This window comes from Jatropha curcas, chromosome 7, assembly GCF_041381405.1.
Source record: "Jatropha curcas cultivar XTBG-Jc1 chromosome 7, XTBG_Jcur_1.0, whole genome shotgun sequence".
NCBI classification, from domain to species: domain Eukaryota; kingdom Viridiplantae; phylum Streptophyta; class Magnoliopsida; order Malpighiales; family Euphorbiaceae; genus Jatropha; species Jatropha curcas.
The window spans coordinates 21,978,857-22,002,479 of record NC_143157.1 but is presented as its reverse complement, the minus strand read 5'-3'; the positions used below and the strand labels follow the sequence as shown (position 1 = coordinate 22,002,479).

General features: G+C 29.3%; 3 protein-coding genes across 5 annotated transcripts; 2 read left to right on the top strand and 1 right to left on the bottom strand.

The window, feature by feature from the left end:
* Nucleotides 1–3,168, top strand: LOC105637575 (Serine/threonine-protein kinase WNK (With No Lysine)-like protein). Of its 3 annotated transcripts, none has more exons than XM_012221071.4 (7): nt 1–451; nt 605–655; nt 1,224–1,352; nt 1,525–1,630; nt 1,808–1,849; nt 1,952–2,008; nt 2,283–3,168. In XM_012221071.4, exons 1-7 carry the CDS (start codon nt 321–323, stop codon nt 2,991–2,993), a joined length of 1,227 nt encoding a protein of 408 aa, XP_012076461.1. In that variant the 5' UTR covers nt 1–320; the 3' UTR covers nt 2,994–3,168. The 3 variants fall into 3 exon arrangements, with proteins under 3 accessions (XP_012076461.1, XP_037496863.1, XP_037496860.1); XM_037640935.2 differs by having other exon boundaries at nt 446–535; nt 1,224–1,363; XM_037640932.2 differs by having other exon boundaries at nt 447–535.
* A 1,558-nt stretch (nt 3,169–4,726) lies between these two features.
* On the bottom strand, nt 4,727–6,144 carry LOC105637600 (uncharacterized). Its single transcript, XM_012221109.4, has one exon. The coding sequence runs from the start codon at nt 6,135–6,137 to the stop codon at nt 5,361–5,363; it is 777 nt and encodes a 258-aa protein (XP_012076499.1). The 5' UTR covers nt 6,138–6,144; the 3' UTR covers nt 4,727–5,360.
* A 14,608-nt stretch (nt 6,145–20,752) lies between these two features.
* On the top strand, nt 20,753–23,567 carry LOC149494959 (uncharacterized). The gene is made up of 3 exons (XM_089723683.1): nt 20,753–20,874; nt 21,238–22,366; nt 22,497–23,567. The coding sequence occupies exons 1-3, from the start codon at nt 20,841–20,843 to the stop codon at nt 23,308–23,310; spliced, it is 1,977 nt and encodes a 658-aa protein (XP_089579809.1). The 5' UTR covers nt 20,753–20,840; the 3' UTR covers nt 23,311–23,567.
* The last annotated feature ends 56 nt before the right edge of the window (nt 23,568–23,623 follow it).

Below are 23,623 nucleotides of genomic sequence, written 5' to 3'. Positions count from 1 at the left end.
CAAACAAAGAGAATAGTAGAGAGAGATCAAGAAAAGGGTCCATTCACCTTTGTGGTTGATAAGCTTTTATAGAGAGAGAGAGAAAGAAAGAAAAAAACAGTAACTAAAGAAAAGAAAAAATAAAATAAATAATCTTTAGTTATTACCAAACTGAGTTATAAACGGTGGCTGTGTTCTGTGTCAAGAACTTGAGATTTATACTATTCAATAATAAAGAAGATAAATTAAAAAAAAAAACAATCAAAGGGTAGAAAATTTTACTTGGATTGCTAATATATATACACATAGGGTGAACAAGAGAGAGACTTTTGGAGAGAGAGATGGTGGGCTCAGGAGGAGCAGATAGGAGCAAAGAAGCTGTTGGGATGATGGCCCTTCATGAGGCCCTTAGAAGCGTCTGTCTCAACTCAGACTGGACTTACTCTGTTTTCTGGACTATTCGTCCTCGCCCGTACTAATTTCTCCTTTTTATTCCTGTTAAACTTCTACTTTCTGTTTCTTTGTTTTCAATTCTCTGTCTCTGTTTTGATTTGAGGTAATGGGTTGTGGAATTTTTGGGCATTTATCTTTTGGTTTTTTATTTTATATTTTTTCTTTTTTGCAGAAGAGTCAGGGGTGGTAATGGTTGCAAGGTTGGAGATGATAATGGAAGCTTGTGAGTTTGCAAATTTGTTTGTTTGTACAAATTTGTTACTTTATTTTTGCCTTTTCTATGCTCTGTTTGGTTTTAGAGAAAACGGGGCAAGATGAGGCAAGAAACTGAAAATTTTACTGTAATGAGTAAAATTTCCTTTTTTTTTTTTTTGTGTTTACAATATATATATATATATATATATATATATATATATATATATATATATATATATATATATATATATCAGATTCCTTTCATTTACAGATTTTCTATTTTTTACCTTTCTCTCGCTATTTCTCAGTTGCCAAACAGAGCAAGCAGTATTACTCTTTGCCTCCCTTTAGTAGTAATAGTAGAGTGAAAAAGGGGAAAGAAACAGTGAGACTTCAATTATTACAAATGGTTTTGTTCTTTTATGAAAATTAAAGAAATAGGATATAATAGCTGTTATTTTTTTTAAGGAAGGAAGAACAGAATGACTACTTAATGTTAATGAGAAATGGGTGTTTGTTAATATGTTATTTGGATGTTTTTTTTTTCCAATAATTTCTTTGATTAATCAATCTGGAATTTTAAAATTTCTGTGAAGGATGTTGATGTGGGAAGATGGTTTTTGCCGAGGCAGAGTAGGAGATTGTCTAGAAGAGATTGATGGAGAAGATCCTGTTAGAAAAGCATTCAGCAAAATGTCTATCCAATTATATAATTATGGAGAAGGGTGGGTACTGGGTAGGTGTTATTATTTTGGTTTCAGTTCTCTCTAACTCTAATTCTTATAGGGAAGTGGTTGAAGAGGGGAAAACATGGAAAACTTCATTGAAGACTTATCTTTTTGTATTAATTTTGATTTATTTTGCTTTTTTCTTTTTTCTTTTTTTTTTACTGTTCAGGTTAATGGGAAAGGTTGCTTCAGATAAGTGTCATAAATGGGTATTCAAAGAACCTTCTGAATGTGAACCAAATATCTCCAACTATTGGCAGAGTTCTTTTGATGCTGTATGAAACAAATCTTATAAATCTAATGTTTTGAACTTTATTTCAGTTTTTAGACAAAAGAAAGAGAGATGAGACATGGGAATTTATTGTTCTCCATTATTGGTATTCTTGCTGCTGAGATGGAACCATATTTATGATTTGATTGTAACTTTCCCTGTTTGATGCTATTAATTGCAGCTTCCTCCAGAATGGACCGATCAATTTGAGTCTGGCATTCAGGTTGGTGCCTACATATTTAGTCTTATCTTTTTCTTTCTTTTTTGCCCCTTTACCACTTCCTACTAGTACTTACAGTTTTCTCCACAATTAATTTTTTACCAGACCATTGCAGTCATTCAAGCTGGCCATGGACTTCTGCAATTGGGTTCCTGCAAGATTGTGAGTTTTATTACTTTTCCTTTATTCTGAAGTCTTCTGTTTATTTATTTATAGGGTTTTTTTTAAGATTAATTTCCTTTTTAGGGTTAATATGACTCCACTGATGTTTAATCTAGAGACCTGATGGCCCTGGAGATTATGGGTCAAACTTTAAAAGTTATTTCCAGCAAAATTTGTTTTAGCAGAACCTGCCATTAGACTAGTAATATGGTCATCTAGTGTTTACCTTATAGCATTGGGTAGAATCTTATAAAGGCATCATGTTTATTTTCAGATACCTGAAGACCTTCATTTTGTGCTAAGAATGAGGCATACTTTTGAATCTCTAGGCTACCAATCTGGTTTCTATCTTTCCCAGCTCTTTTCCTCAACCAGAAATACTTCATCTTCATCCCCAATTCCTTCAAAGCAATCTGCAATTCCAACTCGCCCACCCGCGCCCCTATTCAACTGGGGTCAAAGGCCTCTCCCATCTGCAACTTCTATGCTTTCTTCACCAAACTTTCAAAACCCAGCAGCTAGACTTGGATTTCCACAAACCAAAGATGAACCCCATATGTTCCTCCTTCCTCATTCAGCTGAAACCCGAATGGAGGAGATGATGGGAGAACATGAAAATGATATTAAATGGCCTAATGGGTTGACTTTCTTCAACGTTCTAACTGGACGAACCGATGATGCTAAGCTTTTGTTTAACCCTGAGAGCTTCGGAAACAAAGCAGACCAAAATCCAAATGCAAATGCAGAAGCTACAACTATGCATAATACTGGCAGTGCAAACCCTAATGAGTTCCTGAGCTTAGATAGCCATCCAGAGAGTGCAAGAAAAATGGAAAACAAGTTCAAAAGAAGCTTTACTTTACCTGCAAGAATGGCAACTTCATCTTCTTCAACTTCAGTTGATCATCATCAGCAACAACCTGTTGAGTACAGGAATTCCGAAGCAGGGATGTATTCGGATGTGATGGAGACTTTCTTGGAATGACTGTATTAGAGGAAGTTTGTATCTAGGGAAAGTTTTTTTTTTTTTTCACTTGCGCTCTTGGGATTCTTGTGTTTGTCTTTATGTTCCTTTTACTAGTACTTGTGTTTCTTTGTATCAGTCCACTGAACTTTCTGATCATTAATTTGTCGTAGTAGATCATTAATTTTGAAGCTCATTAACATGATTTTGATTAGCAGAAGGTTAAATAATGCAACTATGGTTAAGCACTTTCCAATTTGGCACCCAAAGTTAAAAATGATTTAATTTAAATTTGTTTTTCATTTATAATCATATCTAAGCAAGGGTAGATCCATTATATGGCGGTGGAGTCACTTGATATATATTTACCAAGGATATTATGGGTACTCGTACATTTACATATTGATTGAATATATTATGTTTAGTGTTCATATTATGTTTTTATAGAAAAAATTTCTGGATTTGCTATTGACCTATTGCATCTAAAGCTACCTTTGGTTCAATGAAATTAATTATATAATTGAATGACAATGACATTATATAGTTGATTGCAATGTGTGGATGAATTTTATTCTTATCTCTAAGGTTATAAGCATTATAAATTTATAAATGTATTTACCATTGCTTAATATAATATAAAGTGATAGTCGTTCCATCCAAAAATCTATCTAATTGTTATTTCATTAAAACTCTCAAAAGCTGAATTCTAACAAAATTCGATTTCAAACTCGTGTTCTAAGTACATTACATTTGTGTTTCTAACGGTGTTTGAACTAGCTTTTAGAAATTAAGAGAGCGTTTTATAAAAAATTAACTCATCTAACGTTTAACTTTTAACGTTTATGAAAGTTACAGTTAACAGTTATTGAAATAGCTAATTTTGCCGAACAGACTCTACGTATTTACAAATAAACATAAAATTAGAATGATAATTACATTTTATAAATTTTTTTCAATTACATAATTAAACACAGAAATGAAACCTTAGTTACATTTTATTATAATACATTTTTTATTGCATGATATCTTTCGTTATATTATATTGTATTATATCCAACTAGAGATGGTCTAAGGCATTTTAGGTGTCATCATTAGAAGTAATATTTCAATTTCACTCAAAAATTCATGCCAACTCAAAAATTCATGCAGTTGCTTACATTTGACATTTCTAGGTCTTATTAAACTCTCGATACTACTGTTGGGAATATCATTTCTGACTTGGTGTGAATATATTTCACATGGGAAAAAAAAACTCTAGAGAGTCCTGGAGTATCAGAACAGTAGTACTGTGGCAATTTTTTATCACTGGTGGGTGGGACGCATTTGACACCAAAGTACCTGAATAGGTGAGATTGAGATACTGTAAATCTTTTCTTCCTCGATCAGAGGTCTGAGTTTGAATTATAGGTATAAAGTCCCTTCAAACACTCAAAAAGGAGCACTTTGTCTCTTTTTATAGGTTTGTCCAGTGTGAATATTAATCAGATTAGTAAACACTAAATGTTTGGGGAAAAAAAAGAAGTCATGGGTCAAAAAAAAGCCAAACCATTGCAAGAAAGAATTAATTTGTGACAACATTTAATAAATTATACACTTCTCAAATGATTATGGTCTCTAAATCATCACTTCAAAATGTCAGCTGTTACAACTTACAACAGTTTTTGAATGTACTGTCAAATTAATCCTTTACAGAGGCTCTTAGCCCCCCAAAAATAATGATTTTTACATCACAAATCATGGCAAAATCATTCCACAACCCACTAAAATATCATAGTTATTTTGACTATTAGAGAGAAAAATATTAGAGCAGTTCTGGGGATAGGTTATAATAGGTAAAGTGGATCAAATCGGTTTTGGTTTGATTTTGATTTTAGTAGAAAAGTGAAAAAAAATTTTAAAACTAAACTGATTTAATTCAAAAAGCAAGTAAAAATACAAAAATTGAATCATTCAGTTTATAATGCAAAATCATTAATTTGCCTGCACTGGGAATAACTTTTATTCGTTTAGCCAAATCAGTTCAGTTTTGATTCAGTTCTACAGACATTGCGGTTCATTTTATTTTTTCTATGCAAAAAAATTTGTTTTTTCTGTTTACTTCATTCAGTAAGATTTGAAACCAACTGACGGGAACCTCTAGGAGTTCTACAATTTTGATAATAACAGATTTACACATAATAATTCCAATAAAATCATATGCAAAATAAATTTCCTCAAAGGAAAAAAAAAAAACCAAAGAAAAGGCTCTGTAATAAAAAAATTGGTGAGCAAACTCGAATTTTAAATCAAACCACAAGAAAGCTGTTTTTTCTTTCTTTGGAGAATTAGTCTTGACGATCTTCACACAAATTAAAAAAAAAAAAAAATTATACCCACAATTATTATTATTTATAACTTCACATTTCTCTCCAATATTATATCATCATCTTCTCTTGACGGTGCCATGGCATGACATTCTCTACATGCCACCAAAAAAGACCTAAAGAAACTCTTGCAAGCCCCAAATTTCTTAGCTTTCTTATCACCTTCTTTCTTGTTATTTCTCATCAATTCTTGCTTTTTAACCAAGAACCCACCACCATTATCATTATTTTTCTTTCTTGAATCCTCTCTTTTCAAATACGGCGTCGTCACAGGCATAATATGTTGCCACCGTTGAGAAGATCCATACAGTTGTGCCATGACAACTTTGCTAGCCATAGATGAAGAGGAGGAAGAAGATGATCTAGTCATACCTTTTTTGTTATAATTGTAATATAATAACTTTCTGTCATAATGATTATCACTACTACTGCTACTGCAACTCGTTCTTGAGCTAACACTGCTTCTGCTATTGACGCTATTACTTCTTGATGACATTAACGAATCCTTGCTGCTGACACTGCTGGTTCTGCTAGAAGCGCGAGAGATTCTGTCAGTTAAAACCGTTGAACCAGGTTGTTGTTGTTGGTTATCATGAGGAAGTGGAAAAGAATGAGGCAGAAGACGGCCATTGTAGAAAAGACGGTCAGCAGGTGAAGAATTGTATGGATCTCCAGCACCGGAAGGAGAATCCGGTGTTAAAGATCCGAATTCGAAATCGGAATCTTGGTCTTGACTTGTTGGAGTGCTAGGGAAGGAGAAAATGTCTTTAGAGTTAGTTTTTTGGTGCTTGTGGTTTTCCATGGAAGAGGGTTGGGGTGGAATGGTTTGTAATAAGAAAGGTTTTGTATTTATATTGAAGGTATAATGTGGAATTTTGGATAGATAATTAAAGAAAATGTATTAATTTCACCAAAAAAAAAAAAAGAAAATGTAGTAATTAATTAATTAATTAATGGGATCTTTCAATTTTTATATAATTAAGCATGGTGATTTATGTACATCATGAGGTCAATACTTGCCAACTCAACAATTATAGATTATGTGACTTGAGTATATGGTAGTGTTCTAATAATTTTGGTTAGTGTGGGATGTTCCTAAGACATGGTGTCCTAAATGATGTACCTACGGAGATAACCATTTAATTGGAAACTTAGAAGCTTCCTTCTAAGTAACATATACTATTTTGTTTTTGAATAGGAAATAAGGAATAGCATGTTAAGATTTAGTGAGTTATAAAGTCACTTTGGTTATGTTTTATATTTATGATTAGAAATATTTTTGAGTAAATTTATTTATATTGAAAATGAACATTTCTTATTGAAAATATTAAAGAAATAGTCTTTCATATTTGTTATTTAATTCTATAGACCTTTTCTTTGGTCTCTGTGTAGCTTGTTGCTTTTGTTTTTCTTCAAAGGACACAGCCTCCCAAATATACTCTTTTATAGAAAGCAAAAAACACCTTTAAAATCTCTATGGAAATATAGAATAAAGAGGGAGAGAGAGTTGGTCAAGCAACACTAACAAATTGGGTTTTTTTGGGCTTTAACTAGGCCATGCCATGATGGGATCTACAAAGGCTTTTCTTTATGTTGTGAGAGAGCAAAGGCTCTGTGGGGACTGCATTGAAATAGATCATATATATATATAATAGGATTTGCTTAAGTTTTATTAGTGATTTTTCTTTCTTGTTAAAGTCTTAGAAATTAGTATATTGATTGGGGTGACAAGTGAGCTCAATCTCGGTATGGGTGAAAATGCAAGTTTGATATCAGGAAACGCATTTTGTTGGGAGGATAAAAAGTTTTTATGCTCTATATATAACCCGTAAAGAATTACATCTCTTGGTTATAAAAAAAAAAAAAAAAAAAATCTTAGGAATTAGTTCTCACCTATTCTTTTGTCATCTATAAGAAGTGTTTAAGTGGTAAAGATATGCTTTGATTAGCTATATAATTTATATAAAGTCATAAATTTGATTTATGAAAAGAGCAGTCATAAAATTTTAAAATAAAATTAGTCTCGTATAGCAAAAGATAACTAGATAACGAAGGAAAATTGTTGATGTTAAAATTAAATAAGTTTTATTAAAAAGAAAACATCTCTTTTATAATCTGATTGGGAAAATAGAATTCAATCATTAAAATAGTAGCAAATTTACTAATTATTAGAAGGAAAAATTAATCATTTTAAAGTTTGTATTAGTATTTTTATTGAGTGACACTTTTGATCACACTCCTCAAAATGAGGACAAAGCAGCTCTTAGAAAATTCTGTTGTCTCCCATTTAGGTTCTACAAGGAAACCTTTTGGGCCCATTTGAGGTCATTATGCCTTAGGGACCACCCATCACCTAGATTTAGTCTACTTTTCCCTCTCCACCAAGCAACTTACTTGTTGGTTTCCTTCGTTGATACTCTAATTATGTCTTGTGGTAGGTCTACATAAATATTGAAGAGTTGTAGTAGGATAGTTTGACCCATCAAACAAAATTTTGACCTCAATTCTGTTTTTTTTTCCCTTCAAAATGGGCTTTTTTTGGTTATTTTTGAAGTTTAAAGCCTTCTCTTTTTTTTTTCCTTCTTAATGAAATGAGTTATGTTATGGAGGAAAAAAAAAAATGGACAATTTAACAAATGTCATATACGAGGTTTTAATTTTAATAAAATGTCAGAAAATAATACTTATTAAGATAATAATAAATTCAGTCAAAAGAATCTCAATAATACCAAAATTAACCTTGCAAGAGAAAGAGAAAAAAAGAAACACAAAATATGTAAGAGGAAATCCTTATACAACTTATGTGATACAACCACAATGATGACGACAGGTGACGGCAATTGACGACATGCGACAACGAAAACATTGGCGGTAAATTTATATATATGGTATATACAGTGTATCTATATATATAATGTATTAGAAAATACGATATATATATATATATATATATATATATATATATATATATCGTATTTTCTAATACATTATATATATAGATACACTGTATATACCATATATCTTTTGTTGGTATCAGAGCCAAACGGTTTAAAACTTCTTATTGTTTAACATTAATAAAGTTTTCATTTGAAGTATATCAATTTTGTGTTGGCATTGTCCACTGAACCCTATTCCAACTGAACCCAGAAGTAGTATAAGACCCATAAGGGGCATCGAATGGGTATAACCTGGAAGGGTATAACCGGATCGTCAAAACTTCTTTGATATATTAAAATGGATCCTTTATTGTGTAGATCAGTAAGTAGTATTAAATCTGATGACTCAGATTCTTCAGAAATTAAAAGGGTAATAAATAGAAATGAATTAATTTTACAAGATTTTAGTAAAGCAATTGATGAATGGGAAATACCTAAAGTTGATAAAGAACAAATTTATAAAATAAATAAATTTAATTTATTTAAAACTGACTATGTAATTAAAACCGAAGAAAGAGATTTTCAATTAAGTAAACCTTTTGAAAGAATAACTCTTTTATCTTCTAAAACTTTGCAACATCATAAAAGTAAAAAATATAAATATATTCATATAGGATTAATTCAAGTGGGAATAAAACCTTTAACCAGAGAAGGATTAAATACTAGTATTCTTGCAGTAGTAAGAGACGCTAGATTTTTAAATTTTCAAGATTCTTTATTAGGATCAGTTGAGACTAGCTTAAGTGAAGGACCGATCTCCTTTGAGGTCTATCCAGATATGACTGTCTCATTAAATGATTTAAATATTTTAGAAAGTATAGTTTTGGAAATTAAAACTCATAATTATAAAATGAAACAAGGATCAATTCCTATAGCGTTAATTTATAAAATTCATTATAAGGCAATGAATTCAGCCTTTGGTACTAAATATAAACTACAACCTAAAATTGGTGAAACAAGATTTCTTCAAACAGATTTGACTAAAACAAACACAGTAATTCCTAAAACCATCCAATGGAAGGATATAACACTTCCAGATGAATGGATTTTAGAAGGGGTTGTACCTCCTCCAGTTATTGATAAAGTAAAACCAAACATCAATTTGCAAAAAATTGAACAATTTGAAGATGGTAAAGTAACTTTAAAATTTAATAGAAGTCAAAGTATGAGGTATGCAGGGTCATCTTCCTCTGTAACTACAGATGAAAATGATAAACCTACTTCATCCATACCTTCTGTTATTTATGCTAAGTATAAAAAGACTGAGCCTAAACCAATAATTCAAACATTAGTAAAACCAAGATTTTCTACTTCTGATATTCCAAATTTAAAAATGAAAGGTGTTGATTACAGTAATTCTATACCACAGGCAGTTTATAATCTTGTAGATAATTATGTTAATCAACAATCAAATTTAGTAAATACACCTCCAGTATCACCAACAGCTTCAGCCATAACTGAAAATGTTAGTGAACTCAACAGGGAATTAAATGTACTTAATAAAGACGATATAGAAAAAAGTTTAATAAAAGAAGTATCTAAAATTAAAAATTTACTTAAAATGAAACAGATATTAAAACAATATACTTTTGAAGAATTAAAATATGAATATTTAGATTATAAATTAAATACTCAAACTGACATTAAATTCTTTGATTGGTATAAATTTATTAAAGAACATTCTTCTAATAAAAGTTTAAATCCAATTACTATAAGAGATAAAAGACCAGAATGGATAGTAAATGATCAAACAATTAAAAGTGATTTTCCACCTAAAACAATTAGTAAATTAAAACATCAAGATCATGAAATTGTCTGTGCTCCATTTAAAAATATAAGGGAAAATGATACAAATAATAAATTAATTGAACAAAATAATTTTAGTAATGCCAGTTTAATTTGTTTAAATACACAATTAAAACGAATAGAAAATTTATTAGAAGATAAACCAATTGTAAATGAGACTGTAAAAGGTAAAGAAAAGGTAAAAACTCATATGTTTAAACCTTATCAAATTTCTCAATCTAGTAAAAAAGAATTTGTACATCAATTAAAAGATCAATTAAGTAAAATTCAAGTTAGATCTGCAACTACCCAACATGTAGCTCAGGATACTCCTCAATCATCAGCATCAAGAAACATAAATATAATTGAAGAAAACACCAACTCTGATGTTAGTGAACCTGACTCAGAAAATATTCAACAATTTGAAATCAATCCTATAAATCATCATAGAGAAATAGTAAATAGAGCACCAGACTTAGGAATTGTTGATAAACCTAATACTATATCTCAATTTAAATATAATGCTTCAACAATCTATGAATGGAACATAGATGGTTTAAGTGAATATAATATCTTAAGTATTTTGCAACAAATGACAATGGCTGCAAATGCTTATAAAACACAGTCAATCATTTCTGATAAAGCTATAGCAGAAATCTTAATTGCTGGATTTACCGGCCAACTTAAAGGATGGTGGGATTATCATCTCACTGACCAACAACATTTAGAAATTCTAAATTCAATTCAAATAAATGATGAAGGTGAACCTATATATGATGAAAATGGTGAAGTAATTCAAGATGCGGTGTCATCTTTAATTCTCACCATTTCACTTCATTTTATAGGAGATCCATCTCACTTAAAAGATAAAAATGCCGAGTTACTTAGTAATTTAAAATGTAAACATTTAGGTGATTTTCAAAATTATAAAACGACTTTTCTCACTAGATTAATGTTAAGGGAAGACTCTAATCAAAGCTTTTGGAAAGAAAAGTTTTTAGCTGGGTTACCTTATTTCTTGGGAGAAAAAGTTAGAAATCATATTAAACAACAACATGGTCAACCTATACCTTATAGTAAGTTAACCTATGGACAATTAATTAGTATAATTCAAAAGGAAGGTTTACAAATATGTCATGATCTAAAACTTCAAAGAAAAATAAAATATGAAATGCAAAAAACTAAAAAAGAATTAGGATCATTTTGTAAGCAATTTGATTATAATTTCGTATCAAACCAACGATGTGATGGTCAATGTTCTAAAACAAATAAACCTAAAAAATATTATAGAAATAAATACTCTAAAAAACAATATAGATATACACCTAGTCAAGATAAATTTTATAGTAAAAAGAGAACAAAATCTTCTTATAGAAACAAAAATAAACAACCTTCTAAATCTACCACTAAAACTTCTTATAAAAATTTAACTTGTTACAATTGTGGTAAAAAAGGGCATACATCTAAATTTTGTAAATTTAATAAAAGATTACATGAATTAAATTTGGAAGAAAACGTTTTAAGTAAAATATACGAACTCTATATTGATTCGGATTCTTCAGAATCTGAGACTAATGAAAGTGAAAATCAAATTGATGAATTAGGAACTACTTCAAGTTCTTCCAGTTCATCAAAATTTTCTTTAAACATGTTATCTAAAGATCAAAGCAATTTATTAACAGTAGTTAATGATATTGAAGATCAAGAAACTAAAGCTAAACTTCTTAAAAAATTAATAAAAAGTTTTGAAGACGTAGATGAAGTAAAAAATATTACTCCTAAAATTCAGTCTAATACTTATGATTTAACTACCATTTTAAATAAAAATCAACCTAAAAAGGTCGATATAGATGACTCTACTAAAGAATTATATAAAGAAATTAAGATGCTAAAAAATGAAGTAAAAGAATTAAAAACCCAACTTCAACAAAATTCTAAAAAAATAAAAATATTAGAATCTCAACTTATTTCCAGTTCTTCTTCAGAAGAAGACGAACCAGATAATAATTTAAAAATAAATGAATTAGATGAAGATGTAGATTGTAATTTTCTCAATTTATTACAAGAAATCACTTCACGAAAATATTTAGTAAAAATAAACATTCAAATAAATGATTTTGTGATAGATGCAATTGCACTCTTTGACACAGGTGCAGATTTAAACTGTATAAAATCTGATCTAGTTCCTAAAAGATATTAGTTAAAAACTAGTGAAAAATTAAGTACAGCCAATAAATCTAAACTTGAAATTATAGGAAAGACAGATGCAATAATCATAAATCAAGAATTAGAAATAAACACAGTATTTTTACTATCTCCTCAAATAAATTATATGGTCATTTTAGGTACTCCTTTTATAAACCTAATAACACCATACTCAGTAAAAGAAGATTGTATTAACTTCAAAATAAGAAATAGTAGAGCTAGATTAGAATTTACAGAAAAACCTAAAACAAAACAATTAAATTTGTTAAAAGCTCATTCAGTTAAAATATTAGAAATCAATTCTTTAATAAAATCAAAAGAAGAAAATATAAAAGATTTAAATAACAATATCCATTTAAATAGAATTCAAACTCAATTAGGCAGAGATCTTGTTAAACATAAAATTCAAAATCTCCAAACATTAATGGAAAAAGAACTATGTGCTGAGCATCCAAGTGCATTTTGGGATCGTAAACAACACATGGTAGATTTACCATATGAAAAAGATTTTGATGAAAAAACTATTAAAACTAAAGCTCGACCAATTCAGATGAATCCTGAATTAATTGAGCATTGTAAAATAGAAATTCAAGATTTAATAAATAAAAAATTAATTTGTAAATCTAGAAGTCCTTGGTCATGTGCAGCTTTTTATGTCAATAAAAATGCTGAAATTGAACGAGGTGTTCCAAGACTAGTAATAAATTATAAACCATTAAATACAGCTTTAAAATGGATCAGATATCCAATTCCTAATAAAAAAGACCTATTAAAGAAATTATACAATGCAAATATTTTTAGTAAATTTGATATGAAATCTGGTTATTGGCAGATTCAAATTGATCCTAAAGACATATATAAAACAGCATTCACAGTTCCATTTGGTCAATATGAATGGAATGTAATGCCTTTTGGATTAAAAAATGCTCCTTCTGAATTTCAGAGGATCATGAATGACATATTTAATCCCTATAGTACATTTTGTATAGTATACATTGATGATGTGTTAATATTTAGTCAAACTATTGATGATCATTTTAAACACTTAAAAACTTTTTGTATGGTAATTAGGCAAAATGGTTTAGCACTTAGTAAAACAAAGATGGATCTATTCAAAACTAAAATTAGATTTTTAGGCCATTATATTGAACAAGGTAAGATTCAACCTATAGAAAGAGCACTTGTTTTTGGTGAAAAATTTCCTGATGAAATTACTAATAAACCCCAATTACAACGTTTTCTTGGTTGTTTAAATTATGTAATTGATTTTTATCCAAATTTAAATTGCATGATAAAACCATTACATAATAGACTTTGTAAAAATGCTGGTCCTTGGACAACTCAGCATACTCAATTAATAAAAAAGATAAAATCATTGGTAAAAGAAATTCCTTACTTATATATTCCTGATCCTAATGCTTTTAAAATTGTTGAAACAGATGCTTCTAATATTGGTTATGGAGGCATTTTAAAACAAAAAGTGAATGGTAAAGAAAGGATAATCCAATATACTTCAGGTCATTGGACTCCAACTCAATTAAATTATTCTACTATTAAAAAAGAAATTTTAAGTATTGTTATTTGTATAAATAAATTTCAATCTGATCTTTTAAATCAAAAATTTTTACTTCGTATTGATTGTAAATCTGCAAAAGATGTTCTGCAGAAAGATGTCCAAAACCTTGCCTCTAAACAAATTTTTGCTAGATGGCAAGCACTTTTAAGTATTTTTGAATTTGACATAGAATATATTAAAGGCAATGATAATAATATTCCAGACTTTCTAACTAGAGAATTCTTACAGAACCATGGGAAGAAAGAAGGATAAAGGGAAAGAAATTAAACAAGATTCCGGCTCCCCAACTAAAGCTCTTTCTGAGCACTCTGAAGACCTTAAAACCTTAAACACTAAAACCACTCCTCCTAAAGATCTTAAAAAATGGATTGAGGAACTTTCTCAATCTCCCGAAGTCATTAAAGCCCTGCAGGGTATGGCATCCTCTTCCACAGAGGACCCAGGTATGTCTTCTAAATCTAAAGCGATCGTATCCGCTCATGATATGGCTACTCTGTCTCAAACGGTAGACAGTAAAGAGTTATCAAATCCGTTGATGGCTGTGGATTTGCCAAAAATCCAATATAAATCTACTGGTAGTATACATAAATGGTTTGATAAAAATTTATTTGATTTTGAAATCGAAGTTGAGGATGGATATAATCATACCAATCCTTGGCAAATTATAAAAAACTATTATCCTGAGAATTGGTTTTTTATGCCTACAGACTTATCAAAACCTCAGGCTTATTATAATAATATATTATTAGATACTGATTCAGTAAACATCAAGCATACTTTTGATAAAAATGGAATAATTTCTTATTCTTCTATAAAAATAAAACGCGTCATCCATCCTAAGGATTGGCCCGTACCTTCTTTAGTAACACCAGTAAAATTTAAAGGATTACATAAATATAATATGAGTTATAATTATTTTGATTATAAAAAAGCGTGGGATAAGATATTTTGTCTTCAAAATCCCACCACTACTCATTCATGGTTAATATATTTTGATCAAAATATACGCACTGATTTAAAAATCCCAAATTGGTTCAAACGATGGTGGCAATTTAAGGGAATTTCAGAGGAAATCATTCCTCATGATATCCTTTATTTGTATCAGTTCTTTAAAACCCATTATAAACCCAAACCCGAAGAAGTCCATATTCCTTCCTTGATGTATTATTGTATGACCTTCTTCACTCCATGGGTATATCAATGGTATTTTGATTATCAGTATGTTCCAGGAAGTCAAATTCCCATGATAGTAAAAAGACATAAAATAAAATGGTGGGGATCATTCAAGAATTCCACCACTGAACATAAAATTAGTCAATGGATCCGCAATAAATTATCCAGCCCATCTAAACCAGCTTTAACCTATGCCCATACATTAGCTATTCAGGATAACCCCCAGTTTGGTATCCAAAAAGCCCAATGTCAGGCTCGGTTAGCTGCAGCTAAAACAGCAGAAGAATATAGATTGATCTGTCAAGAGATGTCTGAACAACTCTCAACCAGTTCAAATCAGCCCATAAAACCATCCACCAGTAAAGCCCACAGTGCATCCTCCAGTAAATCTTCAAACACTACACACCATAAAAGCAAGGGTAAAATCGTTTTACCATCATCCTCATCATCTAGTTCATCTAGTGATGAAAGTGATGATAGCGATATCATAAAAATCCGAAGCAAAGCACGTCAAAAGCAAAAAGATAAAGACAAGAAAGGCAAAGCTAAAGGAAAAAGAAAAGAAAAAATAAAAAGAAAAGCAAAGAAAAAGGACATGTTAACTTCTTCCTCCTCATCATGTTCCGACACATTGTAAAAGAAGCATTTGCAACAGTAAAAGTTAAGTCACCAAGTCATTTTCAAATAGTAAAAGCCAAGGCATCTCCAACAGTAAAGGCCAAGGCATCTCCAACAGTAAAGGCCAAGGCATCTTCCTCAGCCAGTGGCAGACAAGGAACTATTCATTAATAGTAAAGATTCGCCAATTTTCCTATTAAAAGGGAGCCTCTCCCCTTGTGAAGGCATAAGTTTTAGTTTTAGTTATTACCTATAATCCCTCTCTCCTTCTGTGCTCCTAGTTCGAGTTGTAAGAGTTCAAGTTGGAGAAAGTCTAAAGTAAAATTGTTGTAAGTTTTAAATCTTGTATTTGTATTTTGTAATTAAATAAAGTTTGTATTTTATCTTAAACTGCTACGAATATAAGTCCGTGTTTACGGCACCTTTCTCTTCTCCCTCCACACTCTGACTTAATTCTGGGGATCCCAGGTTAAGGTTGCAGGAACCCTAAACCTCAATTAAAATAAATTAATTAAAATTGGTTGAGTTGATTGAAAAAAAAAAAAAAATTAATTATTTGGTAAATTGATTTTGTTTGTGATAAGTATGCTCTGTGGATGCAGCTTAGTCTGATCTTCCACATCAGAAAAATTGTTTAAATTGTATGTTGATTTTATATTTAATGAATTATATAAGTATTCATATAAATCCAATTAATCATAGCATTTTAGTTCATAGTTATAATTTATATTTAAATATTTGTGTATGTATCTATATAAATCCTAGCAATAATCTTTCTTTTCTTCATATTTATGACTTGTAAAGATTTGTTACATAAAGACTAGACTAGGATAAAGACTTGTTTGTTGTTTTGTTATAAAACTTAAAGACGTGTGAGAAGTCTTTGTTTTTGAATAAAGACTTAAAGACTTTTAGATTTAAAGATTCTTTATTATAAGACTTGACTATAAGATTTGACTATAAGTTTTAAATAAGAACTTGTTATTATTAAATCGATAAACGATCCTTTTATCTTTTGTTGGTATATATATATATATATATATATATATATATATTGTATTAGTAAATATTGTAAAATCAATTAATACAAAATAGATATATATACACCAATTAACACATTAAATAAAACCAAGTAAATATGGTGTATATATATACACACACACATAGTATATCAGTATTAATCCAAACATAATCGAGAGTCATACCTTATCTCTATAGTATTTATTGAGTGTATAAAAAATTGATAAAAATATTTCCAACAATAAACGACAGATGAAAAATAAAAATCAACATATCTTATAAATCAAAAACAAAACCGTGGAACAACACAAATAATGAGAAGAACAATAATTAAAGGAAAAAGAATAATAAGAAAATAATGAGGGCTAAAAAAACAGCAACAAAAAATATTAACATGTTAAAAAAAAAAAAGAAACAAAGGTGAAAATAGGAAATTAATATAAAAGGAGACACTAATATATTAAAATACTGAAATATTAACAAATTAACGCCCACCAATAAAAAAAGGTACAATAGTAAAAGTATATCATCAATGATAATAATTTAAATCTCAAATTTAAATTGACATTTTTTTAAATTAAGTTTCAAAAATTGACATTTAGTATAATATCCCTTAAAAAAATTTTGAAGGTCTAAACTGAGTTTTGGATATGCACTAAGATATGGGATATTGTACTAAACATCAGTTTTTGAAACTTAATTTTAAAAAATATCAGTTTGATTTCGAGATTTAAATTATTATCATTTATGATATATTTTTATTATTATGTCCTTTTTTATTGGTGGGCATTAGTTTATTAATATTTTAGTGTTTTAATATATTAGTGTTTCCTTTTGTATTAATTTTCTATTTTCACCGTTGTTTCCTTTTTTATATTAGTGCTTCTTTTTGTATTAATTTTTATTTTCATTGTTGTTTCCTTTTTATCAGTATGTTAATATTTTTCTACTGCCGTTTTTTTTTTAGCCTTTATTAATGTCGTTCATTTTTTTTTATCATTTTTTTTCCTTTTGCTGTCATTCTTCTCATTATTTGTGTTGTTCCACGGTTTTTCATTTTTGATTCATAAGATATGTTGATTTTTATTTTTGATCTGTTCTTTATTGTTGAAAGTATCTCTATTAATTTTTTATGCAATCAGTAAATACTGTAGAGATAATGTAGGATTCTCGATTCTATTTGGTTTGATATGATGTGTTAATTGTTGTACATACATCTATTCTAATTTTAATTGATTTTACAATATTTACTGTTTTTACATTAAAAAAAAAGAAATACATAGTCTAAAATTACATTGTTTGTTACAAACGACAATTCAACCGTGTTTTTCTCGTTTCAAATTTTTTGGCCAAACCATTAAAAAAATCTCAAACTTTACGATTACTTTAATTCTACTCTAAATCTAACTTTCTTCAGATATTCTGAAATTAAATATGAGTTACAATAGCATCCCAAAACCACATTTTACCTAATTTAACAGATAAAAATATTTTTTTGGGCACTTCTCTCATGGTCAGGGGTTAAACCAAAAGACATTGTTTCAAATAGAGAAATTGACAAATAAATGTTGCCTTAGAAAAAATCGCAAAAATAAATAATCCAATTGTCAAATCAATTTTATAAAACATACAAAAATGTTGCCTTATTTTTGCCAGATAATAATCGGAAATGTGATCGGCGACGCAGGAGATGGAGCAGTGTGATGGGGTTGAGAGAAGTTTAAAATGGTATGTTTTGTATTAACCCATTCCTTGGGTTAAACTGAGCATGAAATAAATTGTAAGTCCTATAAAAATATTTTTTTTATTAGTTAAATAAGGGAGAATTTGAATTTGAAGCTATTATAACTAATGTTTAAGTTCAGGGTACCTAAGAATAAAGTTAAATTTAAAATAATTAAAACAATTCACAAAGTTTAAAATTTTTTTAATAGTTTGACCCAAATATTGTTATTTAGTCAAAAATTACATCGTTGGAAACATTCTTTTTCCTTCCAAAATCATAATCTTTTTTATATTACTTTGCATTTGTTTGCAAAGTTATTGAATTTTATTTCTTAAATGAGTATAAGTATTCTAAGAGTTATTTAACATAAATTTATTAATATTTTTCAAATTTACATTTTTTTTTTGGAAAAAGATGTAATCCTAGAATTGAATTTTCATTATCTTTTTTTGGAAAAAAATATATGCATCATTGGAACGGTATTCGGATCATGACCTGAACCGCTTTGGAATTGACCAGAACTAGAACCAATCCAATCATATTGGAAAAGACTTTTAATTAGGAGAGATAAGAAAATTGAAAAAAAGTGTATAATTTTAGTTTAAAAGATTTTAATTATAAGAAAGATAAGGAAGATGAAAAAAATTAAAGATTTTAAATTTTAAAAATATATATATTAACATTTGATTGTAATTTAAAAGATTTTAAAATTATAAACAAACAATTTAATTTTATATCTATTAAAAATATATATTTAATATTTTTAATTATAATGTAAATATTTTTAATTGGGGGAGATAAAAAAAGAAAAATATGTATAATTTTAATTTTAAAATTATATGTAATATTGATTGTAATATATATAGTTGAAACAAATAAAAGCTTTTAAAGATCGACTTGGAATTTTTCATTCTCAATGTTCTATTTTTTTTTGTTTATAAATTGAAAATTAATTACCTTAGTTTTTAAGAAAATTTTGATTGGATAATTTACAATTATCTATTATACAGTAATTAATATATATATATATATATATATATATTAATTGTTGAATTATTAAAAAATATCTTCGGAATTAGGTTCTTGATATTTCTTTTTCATTTTATAAAATTTAGAATTCATGCTCATAAATATATGCATATAGATTATTATATATTCTTTTTTACTTTTTAAAATTATTTTGTACAATAAGAAGTGATTTTGTTATTGATTCCTAATTGTATGTTTGAATTTTTCAACAGAAAATATGCACATATAATATTAATATTAAACGTATTTATTAGATGATACTGTGATTATGACATCATATATAATTAAAGTGGAATTTGAATAAATAGTAATTTATAAATTAAATTAATATATATATATATTATTTTTATTTTTATTTTACTCTATTTATTCCAAAAAAATAGTTATAAATAATTTTTGTAAATTTTTCTATAATGCTCTTGTAATATAATTTGTGCCCATAATTAATATACATAAAGTTACTAAACATTTAGTCAAATAATTTAACCATAACTAATTACACTACAACTTTGATGTACTAATCATAATCCTTTTTAAGCCTATTTAATGCTCTATTCCTTATTTATGTTTTAAAAATGAAAAGAAACATGTCATATTATATTCTTTCCTATTCTCTCTCACAACATAATGAATATAAATATAAAGTAATTAAAATATGTGCCAAGATATTAATTTTTCATTGAAAACCTTTATAAACAATTTCAAAATTTAAATTATCGAAACATTATTAATATAGGGGTATATATAGAAAAAAAAGATAATTTTTATGATTGAATTCCATTCTTAATGTGCATAAAAATAAGTGAAATTATTTTTTTAGAATGAAGGGAATATTAATTAATTGGCAATTATTCACTTTAATTTCAATATAAAAGAATTACTATTTATATTTCATAATACTTATTATATTTAAGAAAATAAATTTTTTTAAAATACTTGTTATATTTATGATTTTAAGGAGTAATATATATATATATATATATATATATTTTATGTTTACTACTTATATATGACCAATAACTATTACTTTAATTTAATGATTTCATTAGAGAATTAATATTAAATTAAGAAAAATATAATCAATTTATTCAATAATTTATTTTAATTTAGATGAATTTAATAACTTATTTAAGGGATGTAAATTCTAAATGCGACAAGTATTATTAAACAAAATATTATTTAATTTTCTTAGAAAATGGTCGATTACAACCCCTAAATCAAACATGACTTGATTGAAAAAAGAACGAAACTTTAAGGATTATTTGATATTAGTTTTGTTTTTTATTTTTTGAAAATTAAGCTTACAAAATACTTAAAAAAAAAAAAAAGAAAAAGTTTAGCTTATAAAATAAATAGACAATATCCTTAAACCCTCCTTCTGCTTTAAACCCTAATTACAGGCCAGAAACAGACACCAGAGAAAGAACTCTCTCTTCAATGGAGGACCCAAGTTCAGCCTTCGACGACCGAGGTACACAATTCTGTTTACATTTCTCTTTGTTTATAACTTCCATGTTTGGATGTCGAGAAACTGCAGAAAACGCAACATTTTTGAAGGGCTTGATTACGTTTGTCATTCTGTTTGATTGCTATGTATACTTTATATTCAATTTATTAGGGAAAAGTATTTTCTCTTTGATGCTAATTTGATAAATAGCCAAAAGAAGCGTACTTTGTTTTTGGAAATTGTTACTTCATTGTGTTTTTGGATTTTGGTAATGTTTTTATGTTTGATTCCGTCACGATGAAGCTTTTCGTAATGTTATTTTAGCTTATTAAAAGAATGAAAACTTTTTTATTTGTTTATTTATCTATTTTCATGGTTAAATTGTAGTTCTAATGGAAGAGGATGATGGTGAGGTGGAGGAGAGGGAAGATACGAACTTTGTATGTAAAGCAACTCATGAAGTTAAACTTAGAGAGCTCTTACATAAGCTTAATTCCATTGAGATTAAGTTATGCTCAGATGCTGCAAAAGAATTTATCAAATTGCTAAAAGGTGATTCTGGGGGTGAATTGCTTCATTTGTATGTACAGTCAACTTCAGATTTCTCAGAACTTGTGGGAGCTTTGAAGCTTCGACAAGGAAAAACTGGAATGTCTTATATATTATCATTAATTTCTACCATTCTTAATCATCCTGATGGAAAATACGAGCCAAATGATAAGAAGAGAATTGTTATAAGTGTGTCTCTTGACAAGTTTGCTCGTTCCTTTATTGAAGAAAAGTTGGATGTCATTTATAAGGAGCTAAATAGTCAAGAAGGAAAGCGGCAAAAAGCAGCTCTTTTGCTGATGGCTTCAGTTGTTAGGCGTGGATCAGGGTTGGCTTCTGATGTTGCTAAGAAGTTTGATTTCAAACTACCGGGTTTTTCCAAGCTTGCAGAGTACAAAAAGAGGCAGAGTGAGAAAAATAGGAAGCACACGACAAGAAAGGCTTTTGTTGGGTTTGCTATGTCATTTTTGGAGATGGGGAAACCGGGACTATTGAGGTGGGTCCTGCAGCAAAGGGAAATGTACTTTGGCGTGCTTCGTGGGCTTGAGGTTGATGATGATGAGACTATCACTTATGTTTTGTCTACGTTGCAGAATAGGATTCTTACTGAACAGTCATTGGTTCCCCCAGCTCTAAGGAGTGTTCTTTTTGGGAGTGTTGTTTTGGAACAATTAGTTGCCATTTCAGGAAGGGAAAATGGTGGACTCTCTGCAGAGGTGGCACACCAGGTGCTACTCATGGTTTGTACAGATCCTTGCAATGGGTTGATGCCAGATTTCAACAGACACCCAAATCCATTAAGAGGTAATCCAAAGAGACTTTTGGAGCTCATGAAGAAGTTGAGGGCAACAGAAATAGTCTACCATAGAGACTTGCTTTTAGCTATTGTCAGGGGCAGGCTGTCCTTTGCCTCGGCATATATGGAAGACTTCCCCTACAACCTTGAAGATTTTGCGTCTCCTAACTGGTCAGATTTCTGTATATTTCTGCATGCACTATGTAGTCTTTGATTCCTACGTGTTATTTATTTTCTTTTTTTTTATCATTATATTGTCCCATCTGCGTCCAAATATATGCGGAAACTGAAATACTTGCAGGTTTTCTATGGTTTCTCTGGCAGCGAACTTAGTTTCCTCGGTGGTTGTGGACATTCCTTCCGGTTTCCTTCATTCTCAGTCCAATGATCCACCTTCTTTTGATAGTGTTGATGTGAAAAATATCATGAATATTATATCTTCCCGTCCATTGAGCCGATCAGTAATAAATAAGGGGTTACTTCACTCTGATTTTCTTGTGAAGAATGGAACTTTAAGACTTCTTCTGGAAGCTTTGAAGTTTGTGGATTGCTTCTTCAGGGATATAAGCCTACTTTGTACTATGAATGAAAGGATGGAGAAGTGGACAGCACTCAAGCAGGAAATATGGAATGATATTCGAACTTTGCTTCCTGATCCCCAAGTTTTACTTACTCTACTTTCTTCTTTAAGTAGCTATTCTAGGACTAGTGAGTCATGCTTGAAAAGAACAGCAGATAAAGAGAATTTTTTTCTTGGCAACAAGAGAACAAAGAAATTGAAACTGAGTATTCTTAATGAGGACACAAATATTATTATTGGTGGGCTAGGTTCAGTTCCGGATTATGCTTTGGCTGGGGATGATGACAATGTTGTGGATTCACAAATTTCACATGCATCGGACAGTACAGTTGATTTTATGAATGCTATTTTAGAACTGTGGGGTTCTAGCCTATGCTCTGTGACTGCCTCTACACTAAAGGATGTAGAAATATTCTTCCAGTCTAAGCTTCTTGATGCTCTCAAAATTTATCTTGTAAGTTTCAATTTCCTAAGTCTTGTGCTTTATTCTTTATCAAGTCCATCTGCTCAAATGAAGCAGAAACCTTCAGGTTAATGTGTTTGGTTTAACTAAGTTGTGTTTCTTTTATGTCATGGTGTTTATATCACCTCAAGTTCTGTTTGGGTTGGAGATCTTGCCATACATCTAAAAGCATGTCATTCTTAATGGGTCTGATTAAACTGTGTCTTGGCATGTGTTACAATATGAAATTCTTTACAGCTGCAAGGATTTGTATGTGAAATCCTTTACAGCCGTTGGATATGGACTTAAAATCTCTAAAGCGTGCAGACTATTATTACTTACTGAAGAAATTATCACATGCGACTGTTGAACTAACATTGGCTGCATATTGGTTTTTTTGAGATGC

Bases quoted from the DNA above. Each gene is read 5' to 3' on its own strand.
- LOC149494959 (XM_089723683.1), top strand. From the start codon at position 20,841: ATGGAGGACCCAAGTTCAGCCTTCGACGACCGAG. The intron at 20,875-21,237 runs GTACACAATTCT...GTTAAATTGTAG, and splicing joins TTCAGCCTTCGACGACCGAG to TTCTAATGGAAGAGGATGAT. The intron at 22,367-22,496 runs GTCAGATTTCTG...AAATACTTGCAG, and splicing joins GATTTTGCGTCTCCTAACTG to GTTTTCTATGGTTTCTCTGG.
- LOC105637575 (XM_012221071.4), top strand. From the start codon at position 321: ATGGTGGGCTCAGGAGGAGCAGATAGGAGCAAAGAAGCTGTTGGGATG. The intron at 1,631-1,807 runs GTATGAAACAAA...TATTAATTGCAG, and splicing joins GGCAGAGTTCTTTTGATGCT to CTTCCTCCAGAATGGACCGA. The intron at 2,009-2,282 runs GTGAGTTTTATT...GTTTATTTTCAG, and splicing joins AATTGGGTTCCTGCAAGATT to ATACCTGAAGACCTTCATTT.
- LOC105637600 (XM_012221109.4), bottom strand. From the start codon at position 6,137: ATGGAAAACCACAAGCACCAAAAAACTAACTCTAAAGACATTTTCTCC.